Source organism: Sipha flava, unplaced genomic scaffold, assembly GCF_003268045.1.
Source record: "Sipha flava isolate LNK unplaced genomic scaffold, YSA_version1 50423_pilon_pilon, whole genome shotgun sequence".
Taxonomy (NCBI): Eukaryota; Metazoa; Arthropoda; class Insecta; order Hemiptera; family Aphididae; genus Sipha; species Sipha flava.
The window spans coordinates 6,673-32,769 of record NW_020273392.1 but is presented as its reverse complement, the minus strand read 5'-3'; the positions used below and the strand labels follow the sequence as shown (position 1 = coordinate 32,769).

General features: G+C 29.2%; 3 protein-coding genes across 5 annotated transcripts in view; 1 reads left to right on the top strand and 2 right to left on the bottom strand.

Annotated features, from left to right (window-relative positions):
• Positions 1-25,694, top strand: part of LOC112690437 (transcription factor 21-like) — a 42,494-nt gene extending 16,800 nt beyond the window's left edge. Inside the window, exon 3 of the mRNA XM_025564448.1 lies at positions 25,505-25,694. Coding sequence (XP_025420233.1) covers positions 25,505-25,645 — 141 coding nt within the window. The 3' untranslated portion in view covers positions 25,646-25,694. The remainder of the gene's footprint in view (positions 1-25,504) is intronic.
• Positions 1,702-4,125, bottom strand: LOC112690438. 3 transcript variants are annotated; one of them, XR_003149215.1, is made up of 3 exons: positions 2,865-4,125; positions 2,584-2,802; positions 1,702-1,770 (listed from the first exon to the last, which is right to left on the bottom strand). XR_003149215.1 is itself a non-coding variant. In XM_025564451.1 (3 exons), exons 2-3 carry the CDS (start codon positions 3,285-3,287, stop codon positions 2,800-2,802), a joined length of 426 nt encoding a protein of 141 aa, XP_025420236.1. In that variant the 5' UTR covers positions 3,288-3,890; positions 3,964-4,125; the 3' UTR covers positions 2,520-2,799. The 3 variants fall into 3 exon arrangements, 2 of the variants coding, with proteins under 2 accessions (XP_025420236.1, XP_025420234.1); XM_025564451.1 differs by lacking the exon at positions 1,702-1,770 and having other exon boundaries at positions 2,520-2,802; positions 2,865-3,890; positions 3,964-4,125; XM_025564449.1 differs by lacking the exon at positions 1,702-1,770 and having other exon boundaries at positions 2,520-2,802.
• Positions 18,053-20,414, bottom strand: LOC112690436 (KRAB-A domain-containing protein 2-like). The gene is made up of 2 exons (XM_025564447.1): positions 19,255-20,414; positions 18,053-18,562 (listed from the first exon to the last, which is right to left on the bottom strand). The coding sequence occupies exons 1-2, from the start codon at positions 20,135-20,137 to the stop codon at positions 18,411-18,413; spliced, it is 1,035 nt and encodes a 344-aa protein (XP_025420232.1). The 5' UTR covers positions 20,138-20,414; the 3' UTR covers positions 18,053-18,410.
• Positions 25,695-26,097: the final 403 nt, after the last annotated feature.

The window sequence follows — 26,097 nt, the reverse complement described above, 5'->3', positions numbered from 1 at the left end:
CCCCCCCCCCCCCATACAAAATGTATGTATTCGCTACTGCTGCTGCGTGTCACTTTCTTGTTTGCATTTTATCGAGTGCACGCTTACTGTTAACACACGTTATCGTCACGACGCCCGTGATGGTAGGTTTTGATTTGTTTTCTATGCATCTTCTACTCGAAATGGACAATATATTACGTAATAACAGGTCAGCATTATCGACATGATTATATCAATGGAACACCGCACACGCGTTGGGCATGCAAGTAAAAAGCAATAATACATGTTTATGTGTGAATGGTACATCGTTAGCCCATATTATTATATACCTATAAACGTACATGTACAGATTGTACACATGCGACTTGACGAGAGCAATAAAAAAAATCTGAGAAAACAAGTCTTTCGGGGGCACTGCAGTATTCAACTCGGCTAGCGCATGTTGTTAATTTCCATAAGAAAACGAGACGTGTGATTCACGATTTGTAAACGTTCGCGTAGATCGAGTAAACCTGCTCGTATACACGATAAACACTTTTATTTAATGTACTTTTTTCTCTCTCTCCCACTTTTTTTTTCTCTTTTCTGCCATCCGTTACGTCAATCAATCCCGTTTAACGATGTAGTTATATGTATACACACACACACTTGTATACATTTGTGTGTGGGTGATCCCGGTGAAAACGACCCTCGCGGCCTATCTCACGTGTGCGCATCATGGTTTCGAGTTTCGATGGGTCGATGGCTCATTTAGGTTTTTTTTTCAAACAGTAAGGATACAATTTTATCGAATAAGTAATTCAAATAGAAATGAAATGATTGCGGCTATCGTTCAATTTATGTAACACATGCACAGTTGTATAATACACATGTAATATTAACTGAATTCCAGAGAGGGAGTCTTAATACCCTCGATGATCCCGATCATCCTATGTATGCTAATATTTCGGAGATTTTGAATACGACACTAGAGTTTATGTTGATTAAATAATACGTTTTTATTTTCTACACATTTTGGGATAGTCTTATACAATACCACGTTTATATAGACGTGCAATTTAATACATACTATTTAAAAGGTTATTTTTTAATTTTTAATTTTTTCAAGAATATTATGACAATTACAAAATTAACAACAAATAAATGATACACATCAAACTTACAAGTTTTCCTAACATTTTGTAAAATGTTTGGTGAATTAAAATTTAGCTTAAATGGATTTTTTGAAATTTGAAAGTTGTTGGTTCCAAATTAATACAATTATGATATGCTTGACTCCAGCAGCTAGTGTATTGAAGATATAGTCAACTCGCAGTATAACGAAGTTCGATATAACGAATAAAATTGTCGTTCCGTTGATAATTTCGTGATAGAACGAACAATTAAATGTATTTTTGTCCACTCTATAAACGAAGTTTTTTTTTTGGTCAAAGCTCTCTCAATGTAATGAATTTTTACAATTTTGGAGCTTGATATTACGAGTTTTACGAGTTTTTTTGGCTCCACCCCTCACAAAAAAAATAAAAAATAAAAAAAATATTTGAAAACGTCAAATTTTCAACACATCAGTAATATAATAATTTATTCAATAAAGTATTAAGGTATAATGAAAAAATATTAATATCGCTAGTAATTAAATTGTAATCGGATAATAATAATAACAATCGACCCAATCGACCGCATGGCACTCACACACACATGGTATATAAATAATCTGATGTGGGGAAATTATCGGTCGATAAGAATATCTTAGTCCGTGACTGTCACGTCTTGTCAGTATGAACTATGCATCTATGCGTGACATAAAGTAATATAAAATACGATTAATACGATCCTACGTTTAATTTAGTTATTAATTATTATTATTATTATTTAGTATTTAAACAATAATTTGATAAAGAACATTTTATACTAATTTATAAAATTATTTCACTATTAAGTATGATACCCCTCCCAAAATAAGTTTCTAAATACGCCACAATGCAATAAGATTATGTTCATCTTGTAATTTATAATATACACAATGTTGATCACTTGATATTAATGATAATCACATTATAAAATAGTGACTATATGTGACCATCACTCCTAACCCCAATTCGGTCGAATATTGGGGTATGGTCGAATTGCACTTGGGTTCAAAAAAAGTAATGGTTAAACTGCACTTGGGCTCAAAAAAGTATTTCAATCAAATTATCATGCATTTGAAGGGGTTGGATTTATTTTATTTAGTTACAAATTACCATTTAGTAATCATTAGCGTGGTTAAAAATTATTGTTTTATGCATCATATTATTATATGTTTATTATATATGTTACGGTCAAAGTGTATAATCGGGCGTTGTAGTACAATGCCCGGGCAATGTATACTATGCCCAATTTCAATGGACAATGTGGACAATTATACACTTTGCCCGGGCATTGTACAGAATGACCAGAGCACAGTGGGCAATCATAATTAATTAATTAAAAATGTTTAAAACAATTTTTGTTATCTTAATACTTTATTTTATGAGTATGTTAACAAATTTTTTTATTTATTTTTACAACTTAAGCTATCATGGCATTTAGAAGTACATAGTTTACTTGCAGCCCTACACTTACATTTATTTGTCTTGCATTGCTATTTACAGTTACACCGGTCATATCCTTGACCGCCAAGATTTGAAAATTTTCTAGCTGCTCTTCTTAGTATTATCGGAGATGTTACTGGTACTGCTTCAATCTGGACAAACGACTTTTTGCATATTTCAAATTGGTTTCTAGCGTAAAGTTGTTGAAGTTTTACTTCAGTGGTACCAATTTCATAACTATTGTTTTTTACTGAAAAAAATCAGATTTTAGTTATAACATAATAAAAAAATAAAAATCATAATTAACATTACCAGACATAATAACTCCTGAAATGGATCGCAGATCACTCCGTGCTTTATCAACATCAGGTATTCTAATTTTAACACTTTCGCCAATTTTGCCTTCACGAAGTCGATGTTCGGAGTCTTCATTTTTGAAGCTTGAACTTTTAAATTATGCAACGAATCTCTTCTTTTTTTAATTATTGTTTCCTGTTTTGAATGTATAATATCAGCTTGTTCTTCGTTAACATCAATATTTTCTTCAGAAGATGTATCAACAGATTTTTCAATATTAATAGAGTTCAATGCGGTTTCTAAATCTTCATCAGTCTTCAGCTTATGTATAATACTTTCTGGTAGAGAAGTAGATTTCAAGCCTATTTTAACCCGGGTACCTAACATAGCCTCATAAGGAGAACACTTAATTCCGTAGTGTAAACTTCTGTTTTTCATAAATTGAATGAATTTAAGTCCCTTGCTCCATTTATTAGTTTTATTATCTGTTAATCAGGTGGCAAGCATATTTTCTACGTCCTGGTTAGCCCTTTCAACAGAGCCTTGACTTTGTGAATGCCGTGGCTTGCCATGTACGATTTTCAGTTCTTCCCACGTACTGCATAACTCTTCAATAACCTTGTTAACAAATTCTCTACCATTATCACTCTGTAAGATGCACGGAGCTCCAAATATAGTAAAAATATCAAGTAATATATAGGCAACTTCTTCTGCACGTTTGTGTGTTAATGGTTTAAGTAAAACATACTTCGTTAGGTGATCTTGATAAACTAAAATAAATCGATTATTTTCATCAGGTTGAGCTTGCATATCAATCAAATCTACTTGACAACGAGAATTCATTTCTGAAGAAATTATTGGTTTAACAACTAGCTCTTTTTTCAGTTTTACCTTTTCTCTGACATGGTTCACATAAATTTAAATATATCATTAAACATTCCCTAGTAATGTTTTTATATTTTGCGTTCAGTTCATGTTCCATTCGGTTTATACCTCCATGTCCAGTTTGCAAATGCACGTCGTGAATTATTTTAAACAACTCTTCATTATAAACATAATATTTAATAGTATTTGGATCATTTACCGGTACAATTTATTTTTCAATATTACTTACATTCATTATATCATAACGCTTCAATAGTTTATAATCATTTGGTTTAAATTTTGCTCCATTTTTTAACCATTTGACTTCTTCTAATACTTCGCTCTATTTCACTTCACTTAAAAATACATTATTCGAATTTTTTGTACTCAAAAGAACATTAAAATTTTAATAAAATTTTAAATCAGCTATTTTAAATATTAAAAAAAAATAAAAGTATTAAGAAAATTCAAAATAATAATATGTGAAAAAAAATACAGCCGATCCGTACAATGGTGTAATTTCAACTGATTATTTTCAACTGATCTGAAATTTTATATTATATCTCCGGTCTTCAATGTTGTCGGCAAACGCTCTGATAAAATTATCATGTGGTAATAAGCTATTAATGATTATCGTTATCGTTGTAACGTTAAAGAAAAATTATACTTTATACTCGTATATCCAGACGCGGAATCGCGATAAACTTACATTGCCCACAAACAATTAAGCACTGTACACAATGCCCGGCTATTGTATTACAATGACCAAGTAATGTGCCCAAATCAAAAGCAGATTCAGTTTTGTCCAAATATGACGAAATATTGTGCACAATGCCCGGGCACTGTATTTCAATGTCTGCATTATACACTTTGACCGTAACATATATTTACATTATAATTGTTATATTATACATTATATTATATAATACATGTTATTATTTTGTTATTATTATTAGGTATACATTTTTTTTTTACATCAAATTTAATTATTGTCATTATTATAATTTTTTGTAGTAATGATTCAAAAAGTCTACCCTGGTAATACGCTTCTGAGTATATATGTTATTATTATATAATATTATCTGCGTTATTTAAATGGCACGAACTAATACATAATGCTATTAAATAAGTATGCTGTAGCGTTCTTCAACAGTAAGATTTGTTATATTTTTAGAGGGTTTTCCATTATAACACTTTTTGAACGAGTGCAATTCGACTATCCCCTAATACTGATATTTTATATTACATTGATAAGTGATATCAAAAACTTTTGATATCAAACACGATTACATCAGTAAAAATTAAAATATTTATAATTTACATTATTTGAGTTGAATAATTAATTTGCATTCTGGCATCAAAAAACTTCTCGGGGGGGGGGGGGCAAATTCCCCTGTTGTCCCCCCCACAGGTATGCTACTGGTGATAAATCAAAAATATAAGCTGTATAATTATTCACCTATAGCTTAGGCCACTTTAATGTACATAGTAAACAAAAAATAAATTTTAATTAAATAATAAATTATAACTTATGTATGTATGAATATATCTAAAATAATATGTAATAATATCTAATGTATGTAGTTATTATAAAACTTTAATAAAATCTAAATTTTCTTTTAAATCTCGCTTAAATGACTTCTGTTGATTTCTGATTTTATTGTAACACACTTTTGATGAACCGAACTTTTTTCTCGGTTCCTTAAAATTCGTTATATCGCGAGTTGACTGTATTTTGCTCACCGAGATGAACAATTAAGATTAGGTATATATGATATTGTATTTGTATTTTTTTTTTTTAAACTCACTTGATGCCTTAGGTCAGGGGTTGGCAACCTTTTGAACCACACGGGCCATATTTTTTTTTCAAATGTTTGTCAAGGGCCACATTAAAAAAAAAATTTTTACATATGATATATACTAATAATTGTATTGTTATTATATTTGATTATTTTACATAGAAATATGAGTGTAAAAATTACGAATGTTACTAGAAAAAATTTAATTTTTTGACAAATTGAACATAATGGCTTACCTTTATTTTCGACGAAGAAATATAAATCAACCCAAGAATTATTAAAAAAAACGATGTTTATTACAAATTTTTCTTTTTTTAGTCGTCATAATATTTGGATTTACTTGTAAAATGAAACTATTACAAATGCAAACAGTCACACGTACGGGCGTAATCACGGTATAATACTAATTACTACAAACGCAAAGTGATTATGACCATAGATTAAATATATGAGATACATATGTATTAAATACATAGGTTAAATAAATTTAAAATTTTAATTTTTAAATGTATATAAGTATATTTAATTTATCCTATAACTGAGTAGTGGAGCTATCATTATCTTTGACTCCAATTAGATAATAATAACTATTATAGATTAAACTGACTATATAACTAGTGTTGGGACTTATCTAGATAAATTTTTTGTCATCTTTTATCTTATCTAGATAAATAACGATAAGTTATCTAATTACTTATCTAAGATAAAATTTTTACTTATCTATATAATTTTATCTAGATAATTGTCTGTATTCTTGAAAGATTATAGTTATTTTTATTCTTATACGAAAACGAATCCAACAAATCAGAGATCATAAAATCGATCCAGCCGTTCTTGATTTATAAATTCTGTAACTAACCCTACTTTCTTTTATATATATATGTAGATTTTGTATTTATAATCATAATTCGTGTATTATTAATAAGTAATTATTTCTTGGTATGACATTTTGTTTGTATTTTCATGTCGGAAAAATATTTTTGGTATTTTTAAACTTAATTTCTTATTTTTTCCACGGAAGTTCCAAATATAGTAGGTATTTGATTTCAATAAACACATGTAACTCATACGCTGAATAGTCAATACTTCACTCTTGGAACCCGTAAAGTCGTAACTACTTATATAATAATGAAAATCATCAAATTAAGATTGTATGGAAAACAATATTGTTAACTTAAAATAATAATGATTATAATTGAGTCTTCATAGATATTATTACAAATATGAAATATTGACCAAAAAATAAAAATTGTTGAAAATATCTTTTTTTTTATCTAGATAAAAATGAAATTATTTTTTATCTTTATCTAGATATTTTAACTTTTTTTATCTATTATCTTTATCTAGATGGATTTGGACATATTATCTTTCATCTTTATCTAGATAAATTTTGCATTATCTATTTCCAACACTGTATATATCTATATAGAATAAACATCAACTATTAACGATTAGATTAGATTTTATTAATAAAAAAGAAAAGAATTGAATAGTATTGAAAATTGTATGAATAATTTTATTGAACAAAAATAAAACACAAAAATTAACCATCTTTATGCGGGTCATAAAAAATTGCTTCACGGGCCGCGGGTTGTCGATTCCTACCTTAGGTGAATAATATTACATGTTTGAAATATCAGGTACAAATGACTAAACCAACAAATATTTAGATGATCGAATCTCTTCACTTTGATCTCCGGTCATCCTGAATAAATACTTCTCGTTCATTTGTGCGCATCAATTGACATCAAATTTTATCTGCCAATTTTAAATCATTAATGAATTTTATTCATATATTTTTGAATTAAAATGTGTACGCGAAATTTGCAAAATTTAAAACTTATAATGTTGTTTAAAGATAAATAAGAAAAATAATATTAATACATGTATATGTATAACGTATCCTCTATGGGTCTGGAATTGCTGATGAGTGGTAGACTTGAATTTTAGATAAACTAATTAGATAAGGTAAAGAAATTTTAATTTAATTTTTATTAAATATATTTTTTTATTCATTAATGTTATTCATTTCTTATTCTTCTAATCTAGTATATATATTTTATGATTTTTTAAATTAAAATACTAATAGCGTTCTATAACATTAACTTTTGAACCTCGTTGTCTTTCACAAATTATTTTAAAACTTTACAAAAGGGAGAAAAAAGTACCTCAATTTACATTTGTATACTAAATTTTAAAGATACATCAATATTACGAGTAATATATTAAATTATATCAGTGGGGGATTTAATGGTCGTTTAGTTAGCGAATGCCGACGGGGACCCTTCCTAAATTGTTTACTGAGACCCAAAAAAATTATACTTAATTTTTTTTTAAATTTTACCACAAAAAAAATTATAAAACAAACTTTAATATCGTTTACAAGCAGCTTTGTAAAACAAGGCTAAGAATGTTAGTGATACGTTTATAACGAGACCCTTCTTTTGGATTTGCCGACTTCATTTGAACCTTTAAATCCGCCACTGAATTACAAATATATATAGTAATATATTTGATTTCGTGTACCTTAGTAGAATTTAAATTCAAAACAATTTAATTCTAAGACAGTGTAGAGATTTTCATTTTAATAATAGCTTATTGAGTTGAGAATTGAATTAAATATTTTCAATTTCCATTTGGATATTACAATAAGTGTATATAATAGCGGCATTCACATAGGTTATAAAGTAATTCATTGGTATTTATAGTTTAAGGGGATGACTGTGGGTGGGTGGGTGGTGGTAATATAGGTCTAGATTAACCAATGGTTTTAATTTTTTATTGGCGTTGATTATAATTTATAAATAATAGTTAAACAACTAATCGATTGTACCTTCATTTTTGTTTTCATAGTAAAGTAGTAACTACTATTAATCTACTACTACTGCTACCTATTACGGTCGACATATTTTTAACATATAATTGAATCCATATGCACGATATAATAAATAAATTACAATACTTTCGCTCAACTCAGGCATATGGACTTAATTTCGAGATTTAATCACACAAGAAAAACATTTTTATTCATATTATTTTTGTTTTCAAATGAAGCAACTTAAGTTATTTTTATATATATATAACTGTACAGTTATACATACATAAGTATATATTTTACTTTGTATATAGTTAAATTTAATGTATTCCAGTGAATCGTTTTAGTGTCAAATTATGCTGCTTCCACATTTCGAACCATATCTCCAAGTTGCGACGCGATAGATGTAATAATCATTAATAGATAACTATAATAGCTTGCTGTGTAACGGACAAGTTGTTAACATCGAATGTCTACTAGTCTCATCATTATACTTATAATATATTTGTACATCATATATACTTCAACCCATGTCTTCTGTTTCTATTATGTTTGTCTGTTAATTAATTACTGCGGCGAACGCCGCGTTCGTTCTCACGGTCTTGTAAAAACGGATTTGTTCATATATTTTTAGTGTTATCGATGCACCCGTTTTAGGATACACACACACTTGGTAATTCAGCGACGATGACGCATTTCGTTTATCAGACCTACGTAGTTATATATACGCCTTCGGTCATACATGTTAACTTTTATTATGTATACATATATTTATTATACAAGATCATAAATAAAAACACACATGTAATTGTTTAGGATTACGATACATTTCAATAAACACAAATCCCCTCAGGACTCATAAATATCGTCTCCGTGAATTGGAAAACACATGTCTTTACGAAAACAATATTTTCTATCGGTTTGTTTATATTTCAGTATGTAGTGTACATTACGTTGTCGATATTTTATTGAACTCTTTTTACGGTGGAAAAAATACTCGATCAATGATAATCGAATTGTTAGTCTTAAGAATGGTAAATCAATAATATTATTAGTTAACCTATTACACATTCACTGGCTTCACTCGGCTATATTTAGTTTTTGCATTACTACGTATACATCTATCTAATATAAACACTTACGCGCTTTTACAAACGAGACCATCTGTTAACAGGTTCGAAACGCTACGAATCGAATAATTCGAATTGCATTGAATTCTCAGAGACATCAGTACCTACTTTAGTTTATTATAATTGTCAGAAACACTCGGGACCATAAACGCTTAATAAAACATACATTTCAATTGAAAAATCGATAAGATCAATTTGTTTTTATATTTACAGAAAATAGTTGATTATTTTGCACTTGCAAATGAACTTCTGATGAAAAAATAATATTTACAAAACGACAAGTCTGGATAATCGAAAATCATGTAAAATAAATTATGAATTGAAAACGTGAATCTAATTGAATTTTAAATTTAAAACATATTTAATGGTCGAGTTCATTATGAACGCGTGTTCAAAACTAGTAAATAATTATAATTTATAAAAATAAATAGTTACATGAATAATACTGGATGTGAAATGTATTATTATTTCCTTCTGAAGTTTTGAAATTGAATTTCCACAGAAAAAATAATTTTAAGAATATTACATCAAATAATGCGTCTACCGTAGGCAATTACTTTTATATAAATCGAAGAATTAATACTTTTTATAGGTCAATAAGAGTTAAATTAAAGAATTTAATATATACATAGTTATTTTTAATAACTGAAAAAACATAATAATTTTTTCTTTATTTTTTTTTTTACTTTAATGTTTATAACAAAGGCAAAAAAAAAAAATTATTATTAATAAATTTTGATATGAGTATATACAGTGTGTAATCTATAGTTGGAAATACTTTGTAACTCTTCTGCACATATTAAATATACTTGAATTATGTTTTTTTTGTATGCCTAACAAACTTTGTCATACACTTATTACACTACCTAAACTAATTTTAGGTCATTTAATTTCGCACATGCGCATAATAACTTTTATTTTTAATGACAACCTCTCCTTTTTTCTGGTAATTATTTTGACGGATATTTTTTTATAAATTTTAATGGTCAAACCAACTTAATAAGTTTAAATTTAGCCGAGTTATGAATTTTTTAATGTTTGATATTATTTTTTTAAATTTTTGAACTATCCACAAATTTGATGACTTAAATTATTTTTTTCCTTATAATATGATATCTCTTAATATTACATTTAGTACCTACTTTTGAGAGGAATAATGCTTTATCTTACCTTACTTTTTTTCCCTATGTAATAATTTGTCTCCCTAGTTAATTAAAAAAACATACATTTTTTTTTTAATTTTAATTTTTTTAGTTGGATCAAATTACATTAATTTATCTTATAAATTGTTCAAATTGTTTTATATTATGAATTAAGCATACTTCTGCCCTCCGTAAAAATTCTCTATTTGTTGCACTTGAAATTTGTTATTCAGTAAGCTGATGACATGCCGTATTTATTTTATCATTCAAATGCATAAGACTAGTAGGTGAGTATGTATAGACGACAGTTTTTAGATATCCCCACAAAAAGTAGTCTAGAAGTGTGAGATCTGGGATCGAGGTGGCCATTGTATTATTCCATAAGTTCCTATCCAACGATTTTCAAAATTTTTATTTAAATAATTCCTCACGACTGTTGCATTTTGTGCTGGGGCTCCATCTTGTTATACAATCAAATTGTTTCTTGTTACAAGAGGAATATCGTCTAGCATAATTGGTAACTCATTCATTAGAAATTCTTGAAATCGTCTTCCATTTAATGTACCGTTGTAGAAATAAGGTCCCGACAATTTACCTCCAATCAAACCGCACCAAAAATTTGTTCCCCAGGCACATTGGTTAATTTAGGTTGTCATTTAAAAAAAAATTATTATGCGCATGCGCGAAATTAAATGGCCTAAAATTAGTTTAATTAGTGTAATAAGTGTATGAAAAAGTTTGTTAGGCATTCAAAAAAACATAATTCAAATATATTTAATATGTGCAGAGTTAAAAAGTGTTTCCAGCTATCGATTACACACTGTATAATTAGTATTACAATGATATAATAATATTCAGTGATAAAAAGTAAACATGTTTGACTTAAATCTGTAAGCCAACAATATTATTATTAATTTTGACCTTATTTTTATATCAAATTTGATTTTCAGTAATTATTGTTCTTAAAAGTTAAAATTAAATATTTGTACAGGTATGGAGAAACTATTTTAAAAAATTATTTAAGAAGGTTTTTAAATATATTTTTTTTATAAATTTGTAACGTTTCAATTGTTTAATTATTAGTTGTAATTATAAACCCTTTTAAAATCACTGTTTTCTAAATACTGTTTGAAATACTATATAGTTCAATAAATATTAAAGGAAAAAAAAAAACATTATGATAATTTTATTGCTTAGCATATCGTTACATTCTGTTCTGTTTGTGATAAGTGCTAATGTTTAATATGTATAGTTAAGATAAAGAAATAAATTGTTTACCTAATAATGGATCATAGCTTGGATGATCATTCATTTTTGCGTACATAAATCATAAATAATAACAAATATAATTAAAAGACTCCGAGTAACTTTACTGTAAAATGCTTATTTGCTGTACAAATGCGAGCTTCTTGAATTCCTTTTAGTTTCTTTTTGTAAAAGTAATAATCTTCAACAATTAATTTTAGAACGATAAATTGAAAAAAACTATATTTTCAAATGGTTAAGAAAGAACCCTGCCGCTTACCATTGTAGTAATATCGTTTGTATTAACGGGAAATGAAAAGAAAAATATAGATTAAGTGCTTTGGCGGTTCAGTGATGTATTATTGTTTTTGACACATCATTTTAGGAACAAAAATGCCGTCCAATTAAGTGGACTAATTGACTCGATTAATTCACTTAAATAGGATAAAACATATACAAATTAAGTAAAGGCGTATTTGACCCGTAAGACATATATAAGTATTCAATCACAGTAAGTCCATTAATCATATTATGTTTTGTTTTTAATTTTGAGTTTTTTTTTTTTGGTTTTTTCGTCCAAGATTAGAAATTTTTTTAATACCGTATAGCATTTTAAAATGTAATTTTTTTACCTTTTTGGTACATATCGTTATATTTATATGCAATAAACTATGTACCAGTAATAAGTGATTATTATATCTTTCTTACACCTCAAGTACTCGTATATGCAGTGTTGTGCACTGATAAATAATTTTTTATCTAGGTAAAGATACTGAAAATCTATCTAGATAAAAAAAAAAGATTAATTTTTAAAAACCAATGATTTTATATTAGATTTTATTATATTTTATATTATTTGCATTAACTGTAAATATTATTTAAATTAACATGTATATAAAACCCTTTATATTAGTTTCAGACGTTTGAAATGTGTTGCAATTTTATAAAATCAATTGGGAAATAAGAGTAATTATTATATTTATTAACAAGGATTTATGTCTACTGTCCATTACCATGAATTAATATTAAATAGATATTATCTTATTACATTTGGATACACATGGGTTGAAGACAACAATACAGTTGTCATACTTTTAAAGTTTAATCTTTTTACCTTTTGAAGTATGTTACATTTTGTAGGAAAGAAAATATCCATTGGTTTTATTGATTGTTTAAATGAAAACAAAATATAAATATGCGGTCGGAATAAGATAACAGTTGTATACTCAATCGTCAGTTTAAACGTTGATGATAAATTGATAACATACTGTACCTGTTGAATTGACTTGTTATATTATACTCATTAATTATTATGGTATTAAGTATAGTCTATAAGCGTTAATTGGTATTCGGTAAAATCCGTACGGGTTATGGTACCTTTTCAATCGTATTAATTCCACGGTCTCGTCAATGGACGCACAGCAATTATTTCGAAACAGTCGAAGCCCCTGGTCCAAGGCACTTTACGTGTAAATAATATTTTTATTATATTAATAATATAATTAATAGGGCTAGGGACTTCATGCCCTTAAAAACCTTAAAATATGTATGCATTTATGCCATAAAGAATCAATAAATATGCTATTAAAATATGTATTTAAAAAAAATTATATTTGGAATAATTAATTAAATAAAAAAATTTAACTAGTAATAAATTATAATTATATTTTTATATATGATAGATATGATAATCTGAGATAATTTTTTCTTTTTTTCAAATTTTTTTTCATCTTATATTGAGTTTTTATTTAAAGCAAAATACTTAAAATGGTTTTAAAAATAAATTAAATTGAAAATATTTTTTTTATTTTTAATATAGTAATAATTCTTCTAACCTTGAGCATTATATTGGACTATAAGATATTTTCTTAAGTTGGAAAATTTAAATGACTGCCTGTTATCAACCAAAATAATTTTAAATTTAGAAAAGGAACGTTACAAGTCTACAGAACTTATTGGTGCAAATTTAAAAAATCGTAAGTCACTATTACTAATATCTGCAGGCAATCCATCCATAGATTATTTTTTCCATTTAAAATGTTCGATATTTTTTTGTAGTTAGCCTTGGCTTGTGCAGATTCTTCAATTTTTGCAGAATGTATACGTTTGATGCAGTTTTAATTATTTTAATGCATTCAGTTAGTGCACCAATAAGAGACCTTGAGTTCCAAGTCACGTGATATATGAAGAAATAAATCATAATTTTTTTTTATAAAATTTAAAAACTTACTTCTTCATATGAATAATTGTCAAATATGCATTTATAAAATGAAAAATGGTCAAATATGCACTTATAAATGAAAAATGGTCAAATATGCAAAATATGAAACTATAAATTTTAAATATAAACTTGTATTGCTATGAAACAAATTTATATATTACTTAGCTATGTTTTTGATAATTATTTAAAAACATGCAAGTTCCTAGAAGTCCCGAGCTCTAATAATTAATAATATTAAAACTGATATTATTAATGTTTTAAATTATTATAAATTAAAAAATATTTATATAAAATAATAGATAATTAAAATTTTTATCTAGATAAGGCTCAACACTGCTTGTATGATAATCGAAAGAAAATTAAAAATCCTAATATTAGCATATGCATACATCAAAGTAAATGTTAATTTCTAAAACATATTTTAGTTGTTCGTCTCATTTGTAATAGTTCATGTTTTCAACCACATAATACTGACTTTGTGTTTTATTATTTTTGCGATTTACTATAGCTGCTGTGTTCTCCAACGTATAAAATATATATTATTATTATTATTATTTATGGAGAAATATTTTTTCTATTGAAGATTTAGTCATATACCCAATCTATACAAAAACAAAACGAAAAGCACTAAATAGCTGTTTTAAAATTTCATTGGCTGTAACACTTGTTAAAATCTAAAATAAATCAAACCAATAAATTACAAGAATGTAAATATATATAAATTACTCTTTGTTCCATTAGCTATCAACGAAGTATACATTTAGGGCGTATCCAAACCGCTAAAGTATAAAAATATTACAAACACACCAATGGAGATACTTAAAATAATAATTAATGCTTTGTGGTACGAATTAGTGTAACTACAACTGCAAAAAAATAATCCAAAATCCAAATACTACAGTCTGTCGCCTAGAAAAAAACGAAGCGAAAAAATGTGTTGACTTTTTTTTTTCAAACAGAATTTTATTGTTTAAATCCAAATAATAGCATGAAAGAATAACCGAGTTGGTGCAGCAGCAGTGTTCGTGCGGTGACGGTAGCTGCGATTTAAAAATGGGAACTTATAAATACCGACGACAGTGGCCCAATGGGTTTGACAAATGGGTACCGGGCCAAAAAAAGACAAATGGTCCGTACGCCGACAGGTGTAATTTGTCACATCTCCTCCGAACAGCGGTAGTGTCAATTGGTTTCGTTCGAATTTTGGAGTCGTCATTGTCGTCGGTGGGGTTGGATGTGGTTACGGACGGTTTCGCGGTGGCACGAAAAAAATATTAATAAACGTGATGCGCGCTGCCATCGCGGAGTTTTTTCGTTTCCGACGATTCCGATGGAATTACCGCAGTAAAGATAATTAAAAATTCGTCTAAGAAAATTAAGACGATTTGTGCACTTATACAGCTGTAATTACGATGGATATATGTTGAGTTATTGTTTTTCGATTTTATACATACATCGTATGGCACATTTTTTTTTTCATTATAATATATATTATATGTGTTTTATACATGTCTTTTTATATCCATTTATAAATGCGTCCTGGAAAATATTTCTATGCAAAAAACATTATGTAAAAATGTTAATTAAAACTCTGTCTTTACCAACTATTGCTCACATTAATTGATTGCGATCTATGTTTAAATTAAATACTAATTGTTGACCAATAGAAAATAATAACTTCATATAAATATTTATATAGGTTTTAAATATATATTTATGAAGTAACATTAATGTCTGCCTATATAAATATTTAGTTAAAACCTGAATACTATGCAGGATAGAAAAAAAATGGAGGCTTTGACGGTGGCGGCGAAGACTCTTGAAGAGTGATTAAGCCAAGAAAAAAAAGAAAGAAGTTAAGACCTAAATAAAACCTAATACAACGTTGATTTATTTGAATTATGTTTACGTTGAGTTGTCGTTGAGAACAGGGACCATTTGCGCTTAAAACAACATTATTGATCCAATGTTAAGCTCCATATACACTTACAATTGCACTTAATTTTTATTGTAATCGAAAATGTGGAATAATTTGTTTATACGATTTCGTATTTTTTGTTTTAGTTTTTTTTTACAAATAATTGATTATAAAATGATACTTAAATATTTTACGTCAAGATTTATTATATTTCATTTTTCATAATATTAAAGTAATTGGTGTACAGAAAGGTAATGTTGAGTGCAATATTATTGGTTAACTCTGTCGTTGTCAGTTTATCAAGAACAAAATGATCGTCGTCCAAACGTCCAACAAGTCTAAACTTAACTACATGGCCCTCGTTGTTGGTTATTCCAAATCGGCCATAACATTTTTCGTTATCGAGTTTAATATTATGAATTTATATTATTTGAAGACAGATGTTAGATTAGATAACACTAATTGAAAATAGAATCCAAATGAAAATTACCTGTGTAGGTACAACATTTGTAAATGTTCCAACGATATGAACAATTGTTCTACCATCAATATATTCAGTGAAACTTTATGAACAACAATAAGCATTCGAAAAAAAAGTGCATACGTTTTAGTAAATTTTAACTCTCGAGCCCTTCCTAACAATACTTTATTGATTATTTAGGTTTGTAAACGTGTTTGATGAGTGATTTCAGTAAATACAGGATTTTTTTTCCAATGTGACGATAACATAATCGTAACCTATGCTTGTACAATTTTTTGTCGACTTCTAATTTCTTAAGAAATTCTACATAGCTTCTGACGATCTCTTGTTGAAGTGGTTATAAGAAAGTTAGTTTGTTGTATTTAAACGTCGTAGTTAATAAAAATGAATATTTCTAAATATATTTTTGACATAAGTTCAAGTTTTATTTTATAAAACCAATTTTTTTTTTAATTTGAATAATAAATAATAATGCAACTTCAAAGGAATAAAACATCTAATCATAAACTCGGAATATGTTTTCCCATCACGCAGCCGAGTACTCATAAATATAACATTAAATATTTTAAAATATTTTTACTTAATTTATTATTTTGTAGCATCCTTTGTTTGTTATATTTAAATCTTTTTTTCTTTAAAATATTTTTATCATTGTTTGACTGTATTTCATTTATGTTTAATTAATTAATTTTATGCTATATATGCTAATTGTACTTCTATTATACAATAATACGAACTTACAGAAATAAATTTAAAAAAACTTTTTGTGTTGATCATTTGTAACGATAAAATGATTATATAATGTATATGTTGCAGTTTAAGTATGAAATCATACATGAAAATAATACTTTAATTAATTATTTCATAGAATATCTAGTTATTCTATAAATTTTAGTTTGATATATGTTAAAGTATAAAATACACTAAAATTTAAAATATATTTTAACATTTTACTTATTTTAAATTGTAGAGACCGACGAACCAACACTGAACGCATGTGACTGTAAGATTATTACCAAACATTAAATTTTACCAATAGTATTGACAATCTTAATAATAATACATACATGTACAACGATAATTTTATCTAACACGATAAACGTACATGAACACTGCAGTCATCGACAACAAGAACGTCAATTTTATCTAATTTATTGCTATAGTGGACAGTAAAATAACGATGTTGTACATGTACGAGTATGAATGTATCGATTTGACACATTAACGTGTGATGCCAGAGAATGTATAAAATTATTAGTATAAATTATGTACATCACCTACACATTTTAGTTATTTAATAAACTGATTCAATACATCAACTGTAACATAAATAATTCATGAATTAATTCGAAAATGATCGTACTTTACTACTGCAATAATACTCCATACTAAGTATTTATTTATTTACTTCTATATATAAACTATTTGTTTATATTTTATTTATATGTTCATTTACGAGTATTAATCGTTTACTAATATTTAATTTTTATTTAATTATTTATTATATTATTATTTATCTAAATTGTTTTGTGTTAAAATGTGAAGCGTTTTTGTGACGGTAAAAAAAAAATATATAGGTATGAATATATATTGAGAAACAATACGTTAGGAAATTTTATTGCGTATTGGATAAATAAATACAAATAATAATTATAATAATCATAAAGAGTGAAATCACTTGGTCATACAATTTCAAATTACATACGTTGGTGATGTTGAATAGAAGACTTTACACTCCGAACAACGGATCGGGTACGGATATAGGGTAAAACGTGTGCTTGATAATATTTAACGCGTACACGGAATGTATGTTATCGGCCGAAAAATAGAAAGTAAAAATTAAAAAACGTATAAAAACGTGTTGAATAAATTATTATTATTATTAACACATTTGCACGTCAGTTCCATTCGGGACTGTTTTCGTCTATGACACGAGATCGCTGTCATCAGTAAGAAGTTGTCGCTTCGTAACCGTCATCATTGCTATTCACTGCTGCCGCGTTCGAATCGTTATACGTGTGATCGGACGATGACAACGAATACGAGTAGTTCTTCGGCGGGTATCCAAACATGGCCTGGTATGGAGTCATACCTATGGCTGATAAATATCGTATAAACATTTCGTTAGTGATTTCATGTTCTCAAGTCGTAAAAAACCGCACATATAAAGTTAGGCACAAATCCAGGCACGTATACAAGGGTTGAACCCACCGTCATACCCGAAATTGTAAGAAATTATACTTTAATATTTTTTTATTCACACTTTGCATTCGGTAGTTTTTTGTTTATGTAAAATATATTCGATAGGTAAATGTAGCTAAATCAAATGTTCTGTCGTTATTTTTTAATAATTGTTGTAATCGTAGAAATTAAAAACCCTAAACACCTTTTCGAAATATTTTTATGTATTCACCAACTCGAATCTATACACTGTCAGAATTGACGGTGTCGATCAGTAGCATAAAAAAAAAAGTGTATGGATTTGTACGCATAGAAGTGGGTAAAAAAAATCATCTGTAGCAAAACTAATTGTTCTGTTTGTTGTTTAACATAGCCGCGGATACTTTGAAAGTTGAAAAATAGAAAAAACTGGTTAGGATTCATCGCGAACTCTTTAACGGTTTTATTGAGATTTATTTCGGTCTTTTAGACCAGCCGATCGCTGTATGAATCGGCGACGGACGAATAAGATATGAATCGCATATAACTGCGCCGAATTAAATTTCGGGATCGCATAGCCTTGCAGGATTCGCGCCCACGTTTTTAAGTTAACACACCACGCTTACTTACCCGGATGCACTTGGCAGTTGGTCTGCAGCTGGACGGATTTGAGCGCCAACGGCCAGTTGTAGCAGTTCTCCGCCACCTCCCACGCGTCCAGCATTTTTAATATACGCTCGAGATCCATGCTCCTGCTGCAGGACTCCGGTACAGCATATTCGATCGCGGCCCACTGCCACACGGACCGTATGTGATCGATGACGGAGCCGACGTACTCGCTGCCACACATGGACTCCAGCACGGTGGGCACGCCGAACGCCGCGTACACGTCCAGCAGACCGTGTGCCACCTCGTCGGGCCGTAGGGACCGGACAGCGATCAGGTGCACGAACTTGGTGGCATGGTCGCGGTGCGTGACCACGAACCGGTAATCATCGTACACGCGCTCCTGCATGTCGATCAGTTCGATGCGGCCGCGGGACACGTGATCCCGGCTGAAGTGGGACGCCACGGCCCACGGGTTGTGCCGGGCGCAGTGGGTGCACAGCTTCAGGTACGTCATCACCGCCTCCTTGGTCACATTGCTGTACCGGGCCTTGAGTTCGGTCACCATGCGGTTCCGGCCACCATGGCCGACGTCCAGGTGCGCCTTGTGCAGCACGTCGAATAGCTGCTCGTTAGTCACGCACTCCGTGCCGGCCGGCAATTTGACCAGACGCTCGCGGCCGTCCGCGTCCACCGTAACGTCGTACTTGCGCACCATCCGGAGATCCTTGGCCGTCATCGCTTTCTCGCCCGCGGTTCGCAACGCCATCCGCGTCCGTTTCACTTCGCGCAGCCGACGCTCGTACTTGTCCGCACTCAGGAACCCGTTGGTAGCCTTGAACTTTTGCTTCAGCAACGTCGCCACGGCCTCGTCGAATTTCGTTCGCATCTCCTTGTCCGGCTCCATCACACTCGCGACGTGGTCGTACTTGGTCCGACGGGCGATCTCCTCTCCTGGTACGGTCACAACGTTTATCCGCGCGTCGATTTTATCACGATATTATCGTTGGGCCTTTAGGACGCGCATAAAAATTATTTCACTGTTGACAAATCGCATTCGGGCAATGTTGAAATTTCGCAAAACGGCTGAGAACGCAACTGACCGTTGACGTGTTTGTCGGTGTGACGATTTTCCGAGCAAAACAGTACCTTATCAGAGGTCCCCGGTGTAATAATAATAGTGATACAAGAACATCGCGCTATCGGAGCCCGGTACTATAATCATTGATTAAGTATACTTAATCAATGCTATAATGTAATACGCGCGTGTACATCCGATAAAATATCAAGTCATTAAAGTCATTAAAGGCGATAATGATGATATCGCCCGAGCACGAGTCGCATAAACGTTACGATGTTCACACCGAGCACGCCACTTAACCGGATTTATATAATATATATTACGAGTATAATAACAGTACGTGCCGGGGCGTACCTCTCCTGATGCCACAGCATGCCGCAATTACTGTGCCCACGGTTTCGGAGAGGTAAGCAGGTGCGACACACATACACACACATGCGCAGTTTGCGGGTGAAGGGATACACGGGATCGATGACCACCAAGTTGATGTTTACAAAATAGGGCAGGACTGCGACCGCGAAGAAACCGAGAGGTCGGTTGAGCTTTACCGGGGCAAATGATATTGGTGAAGGGTTTTTGTACATTTAACGTGACCGTTAGCTTCGGAAAACGATTTCGAGTGAAAGAGGTCGTGTTGATCAGTGTTCATTTCTGAAGATAATTTACATCAATATATTAGTGTAGGTATCTAATCATTTCGTTCACTGGTTAACATACCTTTACGAAAGAAAAAAGAAAAACGGATTTAATAATACATAACCTTTTGACTTTGATTAATTATTTATCAGTTAAGATTATCAATATAACACTAATATTAGTATCCAGTTTACGTCTCAATAATTTTAATATTGAAAGATAACAAAATGGCTTTTATTGCATATTTGAAATTCGCAAAATATTCAGATAATCTAATGAATTTCGTTAAAATATTCGATTATGTCAATATTTTTTTTTCCAGAGCATCTTGTCTTTTTCAAAAACGTATTTAGAGTTTTGACGCCCTAGCTAATGTTTTATTGCCACCCCTGCACACGTTTTATACAATTTTTCAAGAAAGATAATATTTATTATTCATGGCTTTTACGCGGTCAACTTTCGATAATATTATCATGAAAATCAAAATCACTATACAAAATCTTAAAATATTAAAATTTTTTGATTGATGAATGAAAATGGATGATGGAGTATGGTAACAAAAAAATGCTGCCACCCCTTAATTCCAAAGAAATTTGTTGCCCGTATCGATGATACCCCCTCGCTATCCTTGAATACGTCACTGGTCTTTTTTCTACATTTTTTTTTTCTTCTACAAATAACATATTTTGAATAGTTATTTTATCAAATTTTCAACTATAAATTTGTAGTATATTTTCATTATTTTGATTGGGTTATGTCAAAATTCAAGCATTTAAATTCTTATAAATAAAAGTTGTTATTCGCACTGCATTATCTGTCGCACGAAAACGTGTTCCTTAATTCACGTTTTCGTAAATTTTTGGTTATGTTTTTGTCGAATATTTCCAAGTTATGTTCTCAGTATCGCAAAAGTTTCATAAGTTTGGTTGTATTGTTTTTATTGTATTGACACTGAGGCATTACATCTTAATTTTGGTGTCTAGCGACCGTAGCTTTCTTGGTGAATGTCGTCGGCGCCGTTTCTCTCTCTTCTGTGTTTCTTCGTAATGTGCACATCAATCATTTTGTTCAAGTGTCCGTACGTGCCAACTTTGTTAAAACCACGTTTTGTCGATTTGGTCATTTTTTTTCTATCGTGAACTATAAAATTAAAATACCTTTCGAGACAAGATTGTCCAACGTAACCGTTTTTTATTGTTTATTAGATTTATCAGCCGCCGCCTTGTGAGTAACGTGGTTTTTCCTTCATTGAGACATTTTTTCTGGACAGTGAACTTGTGCTGCTTTTTCGTCTACAACTGTGTCTAGGTGGTCGCACACACGCGAGGCATAAACCTAATTTCTATTTGTGTGTAATTTATTGTACAAACATATTCTTCGGTGCAGTCAAGTGCGACGAAGTCCGCCATTTGACCATGATCACATGTTGTGAGTATTAGTCAACCATTAATTCGTGTGTTCCTTGTTGTAAAACATAAAGAGTTGATGAGCAGGGCTGTCATAGACCTTCAAATTAATTATAATATTTTATTGTATTTTTAGCCGCGTCGGCCATTATAATTTATTTTATAAATTATTGGCTAGTTCTTATTTGTTGATATTGTTTGCCATGTGTGCTATATTATTTGAATAAGTAGTTCCTATTTTTTCATTGTTTATTGTTCATTTGTCAATAGTTACAAAAAACAAGTAAGTGCTTCTTTATTTGGCTTGGCAGACTGTCCAGTTGCGCTGATCGGCTCTTAAACCTTTGTAATCCCGAGAGCCTTTCTTTAAATAAGGAGGAAGGTAATAACTCATAATACATTATAAAAAACTTACCCCCATTCAACATTATGCCCTTTAAATATTTATTTTTTTATTTTTATTTTGTATTTTCGGGTTATTAAAATTTTATATTTATTGTATTGGATAATCAGGCAAATCATTATTATTATTATTATTATTACCAAAATAAGAAGAAAAAATACAAAAACAAATTGATTTTATTTATTGCTATTATTTCAAAGCCATTAAGGCATTGCTTTGATGATTAGGAGCTGACGGTGGCAATAGTTGTGATTCTATATTTTCGATTTTTCACACAATAGCAATACCAACTTATGAGGATTTTGTTTAACAATTTTGAGTAATCAAACCAACAATTACAATTATAATTAAAGTATAATTAATTAAAAATTAACGATCATCGAACATACCAAGCATATTTTCATAATATAAGCTTTTCATTATATTTCATTAATATATTTCGAAAATTATAAGATATCTATCAAGTGCGAACATATGTTACTCATTACATGTTGTTGGATGAATGTGTTTACCGTAATATTAAATATACCGGATATAATTTTTTATAAAAATATATTATTGGTAATTCCAGAAAAGAAATAGTCTATACCTACGTTTTCACTGTTCCGACCCAACTTAGTATATTTCATGCGTACTATAAATGGTTTGAAGTCAGCAATATAAGTTTAAACTTCGAGCGAAGCAGGTAATGCAGTTCAGGTTTTACTATTTTTTTTAAATTTTTTTTTAAGTTATAATACATTTTTTTTTGTAAACACATTTTAAGCAATAAATATTTTATTGTTGTGAACACATTTTTCGATAGGAAATTACATGTACGCATAAGATATTTTCGAAAGACTCGATTTTTTTTTTTTGATACAGTTTTTAAAGCGCAAGGAAAGGCGAAAAAAAAAAGATTTGGAAATAATGTTAAGTTTTGTCTCATAATAACGTAAATAGCAAAGTCGTTAATATTCGTTTGAACATATTATGAATTTTTGTTATATGACTTAAAATTTTAAACATACACTGAAAGGCATTTAAAATTTTAATTTTATACAATTTGGGGATTCATTTTAAATACATTTAGATTAATTGAATAAATAGCTTAACAAAAATCTTACTTTAATTCTTGTGACAGATAACAGCTAGTTAAAAAAATAATAGCATCACTACGCTTTACAAATCTTAACAACTGATACGCGTATTTGAGATTGATTACGTTGCAGCTAATGGGTGTACCTATTTTATTTTCTACGGAAACGAAGCATCTTTGTTAATTACAATTTATCGGAGTGTACTAATGAAAGCTGTTATTAATGTCATGTTGGCATGCTGTGACCTCCAAAAGGCACATAAAAAGTATTGATATAACATCAATAATCTACAATGTTACCTGTCTTAAATGTTTACCTTTTAATTAATAAATTAAAGGCTGATTAATATTATGTAGTCAACAATTATTTTCACGGTAAAAATCGTTTAATTTATTATGACACATTTGTAAGTTTCTTACAACTTTTGATTTTGTAATTTTTAATAATAATAAAAAAAATATTCTTTGGGTACAAAAAATGTGCCAATGACTATTTGTATTAATGTGACCATTATAAATATAAGTGAAATAATTTTTAATATATTTTAATCATAGTATAATTTAGGACATACAGTATTTTATAAATGTTTCATTTTCCGATTATTTCTCAAATTATATAATTATATCGCAGATATGTATAAACATCTTCGATAAATTTAAATAATATTTCATGATATATCATATCAAAGTATAGCCATAGGACGAATCGAGTTGTCAATAAGTGAATTAAATACGTAAAACAGGAAGTTTGAAAATAAATTTCATTAGTCTTTATATTTATAGTTATTTTATCGTAAATTCGTGTATACATTTTTATTTTTTTATTAAATTATATGATATGTAAATATAAAATATATACATATTTTAAACAAGCACGAGTAATAATTAAAAAGTATTATTGAGACTACAGTTATGGGCGAAATCCATTGATGGAATTTAATGAATTATTTTTTTTATTTATTCTTGATTAAGAATAATTTAATATGTGTGGTTTATGATGAACATTTCTAAATAAACACATAAATATACACACATGGGAGATCATATCTGGCTCGTGTTACATTTTAAAATTACATTATACAATTTTAAAGTCTATCGTCTATACTCTAACTTATCGATATAATAATCGTTATCTGGTATTAAACATCGTTAAATATCTAAATGTCATATGTATGTATAAGTATAGCTTTCTACCATAGCTGTTTGTACTGAACTATTTAACTATATCAGTTTCTTCGTATCATTCGTATCGTGCTGTCATGTGTGTTGAATATTTTAATTCCATGTATATATATTCTAATTAAAATTCTAAAATTCATATTTTGAATTACTTTTATTTTTATCTATACTTTGGCCCGCTAGATTTTAGTTTCCTAAAAATTGACCCTCTAGTAAATGAATTGCCTATACCTGAGTTAGACCATTACATACATTACATAATAATGGAATTGTATGAGAGTTCAGGTAAAAATATCGATTACTATTAATGTATTATATAATATAAATATTTGATGAACTATATTAAACGAATAAGTGTAGTTATGCCATGTTTAATATGTTATTTTAATTGTTAATTATAATTATAACATTTTTATATTCAATAATTTTGTGAATGTTTTGGTATATTTAAAATTTATTCTAATTGTATTCATTTTTTTTTCTTTTTTCAGACTTGGCCGTACAATGTACACAACAGCGTAAAAGAATGTTCATCGTCTGAAGATGACTACAGATACAACTGTTATAATACACTGGAACAAAAACCCTATTCTACTTATGACACTTATTATACATCATCGATAAATTCGTGAATTCATATTTTATTATTGACTTATAAAAAAAAAAAAAAACTTGAATATATACATATTTATTATTAATAAAATATTTATATTGACATGACAATATATTATTATAATACATTTTATTATATAGTCGATGATCGGTGTTCAACACTTATTTTTTTATAATGTATATTTTTAATTAACTATTATTAAAATTTAATTACACTGATTGAAATCTTATGACAATCATTATTTCTATTTGGTGAATTCAAATTAAATGATTTATTAAACGGACCTGAGTTTATATGAATAGCAAAATAATTGAATTATTCGCGGGAAAGTTTCATCTTCTATACACGTGTGTACATGTATAAGAATATACATAAAGTCTAACTTATTCTTGTGTATACCATCAGAGTCTGAATTTATTAACAAGATGTTTTATCAGCTTTGAAGAAATATAAATGCATTTCATGTACATA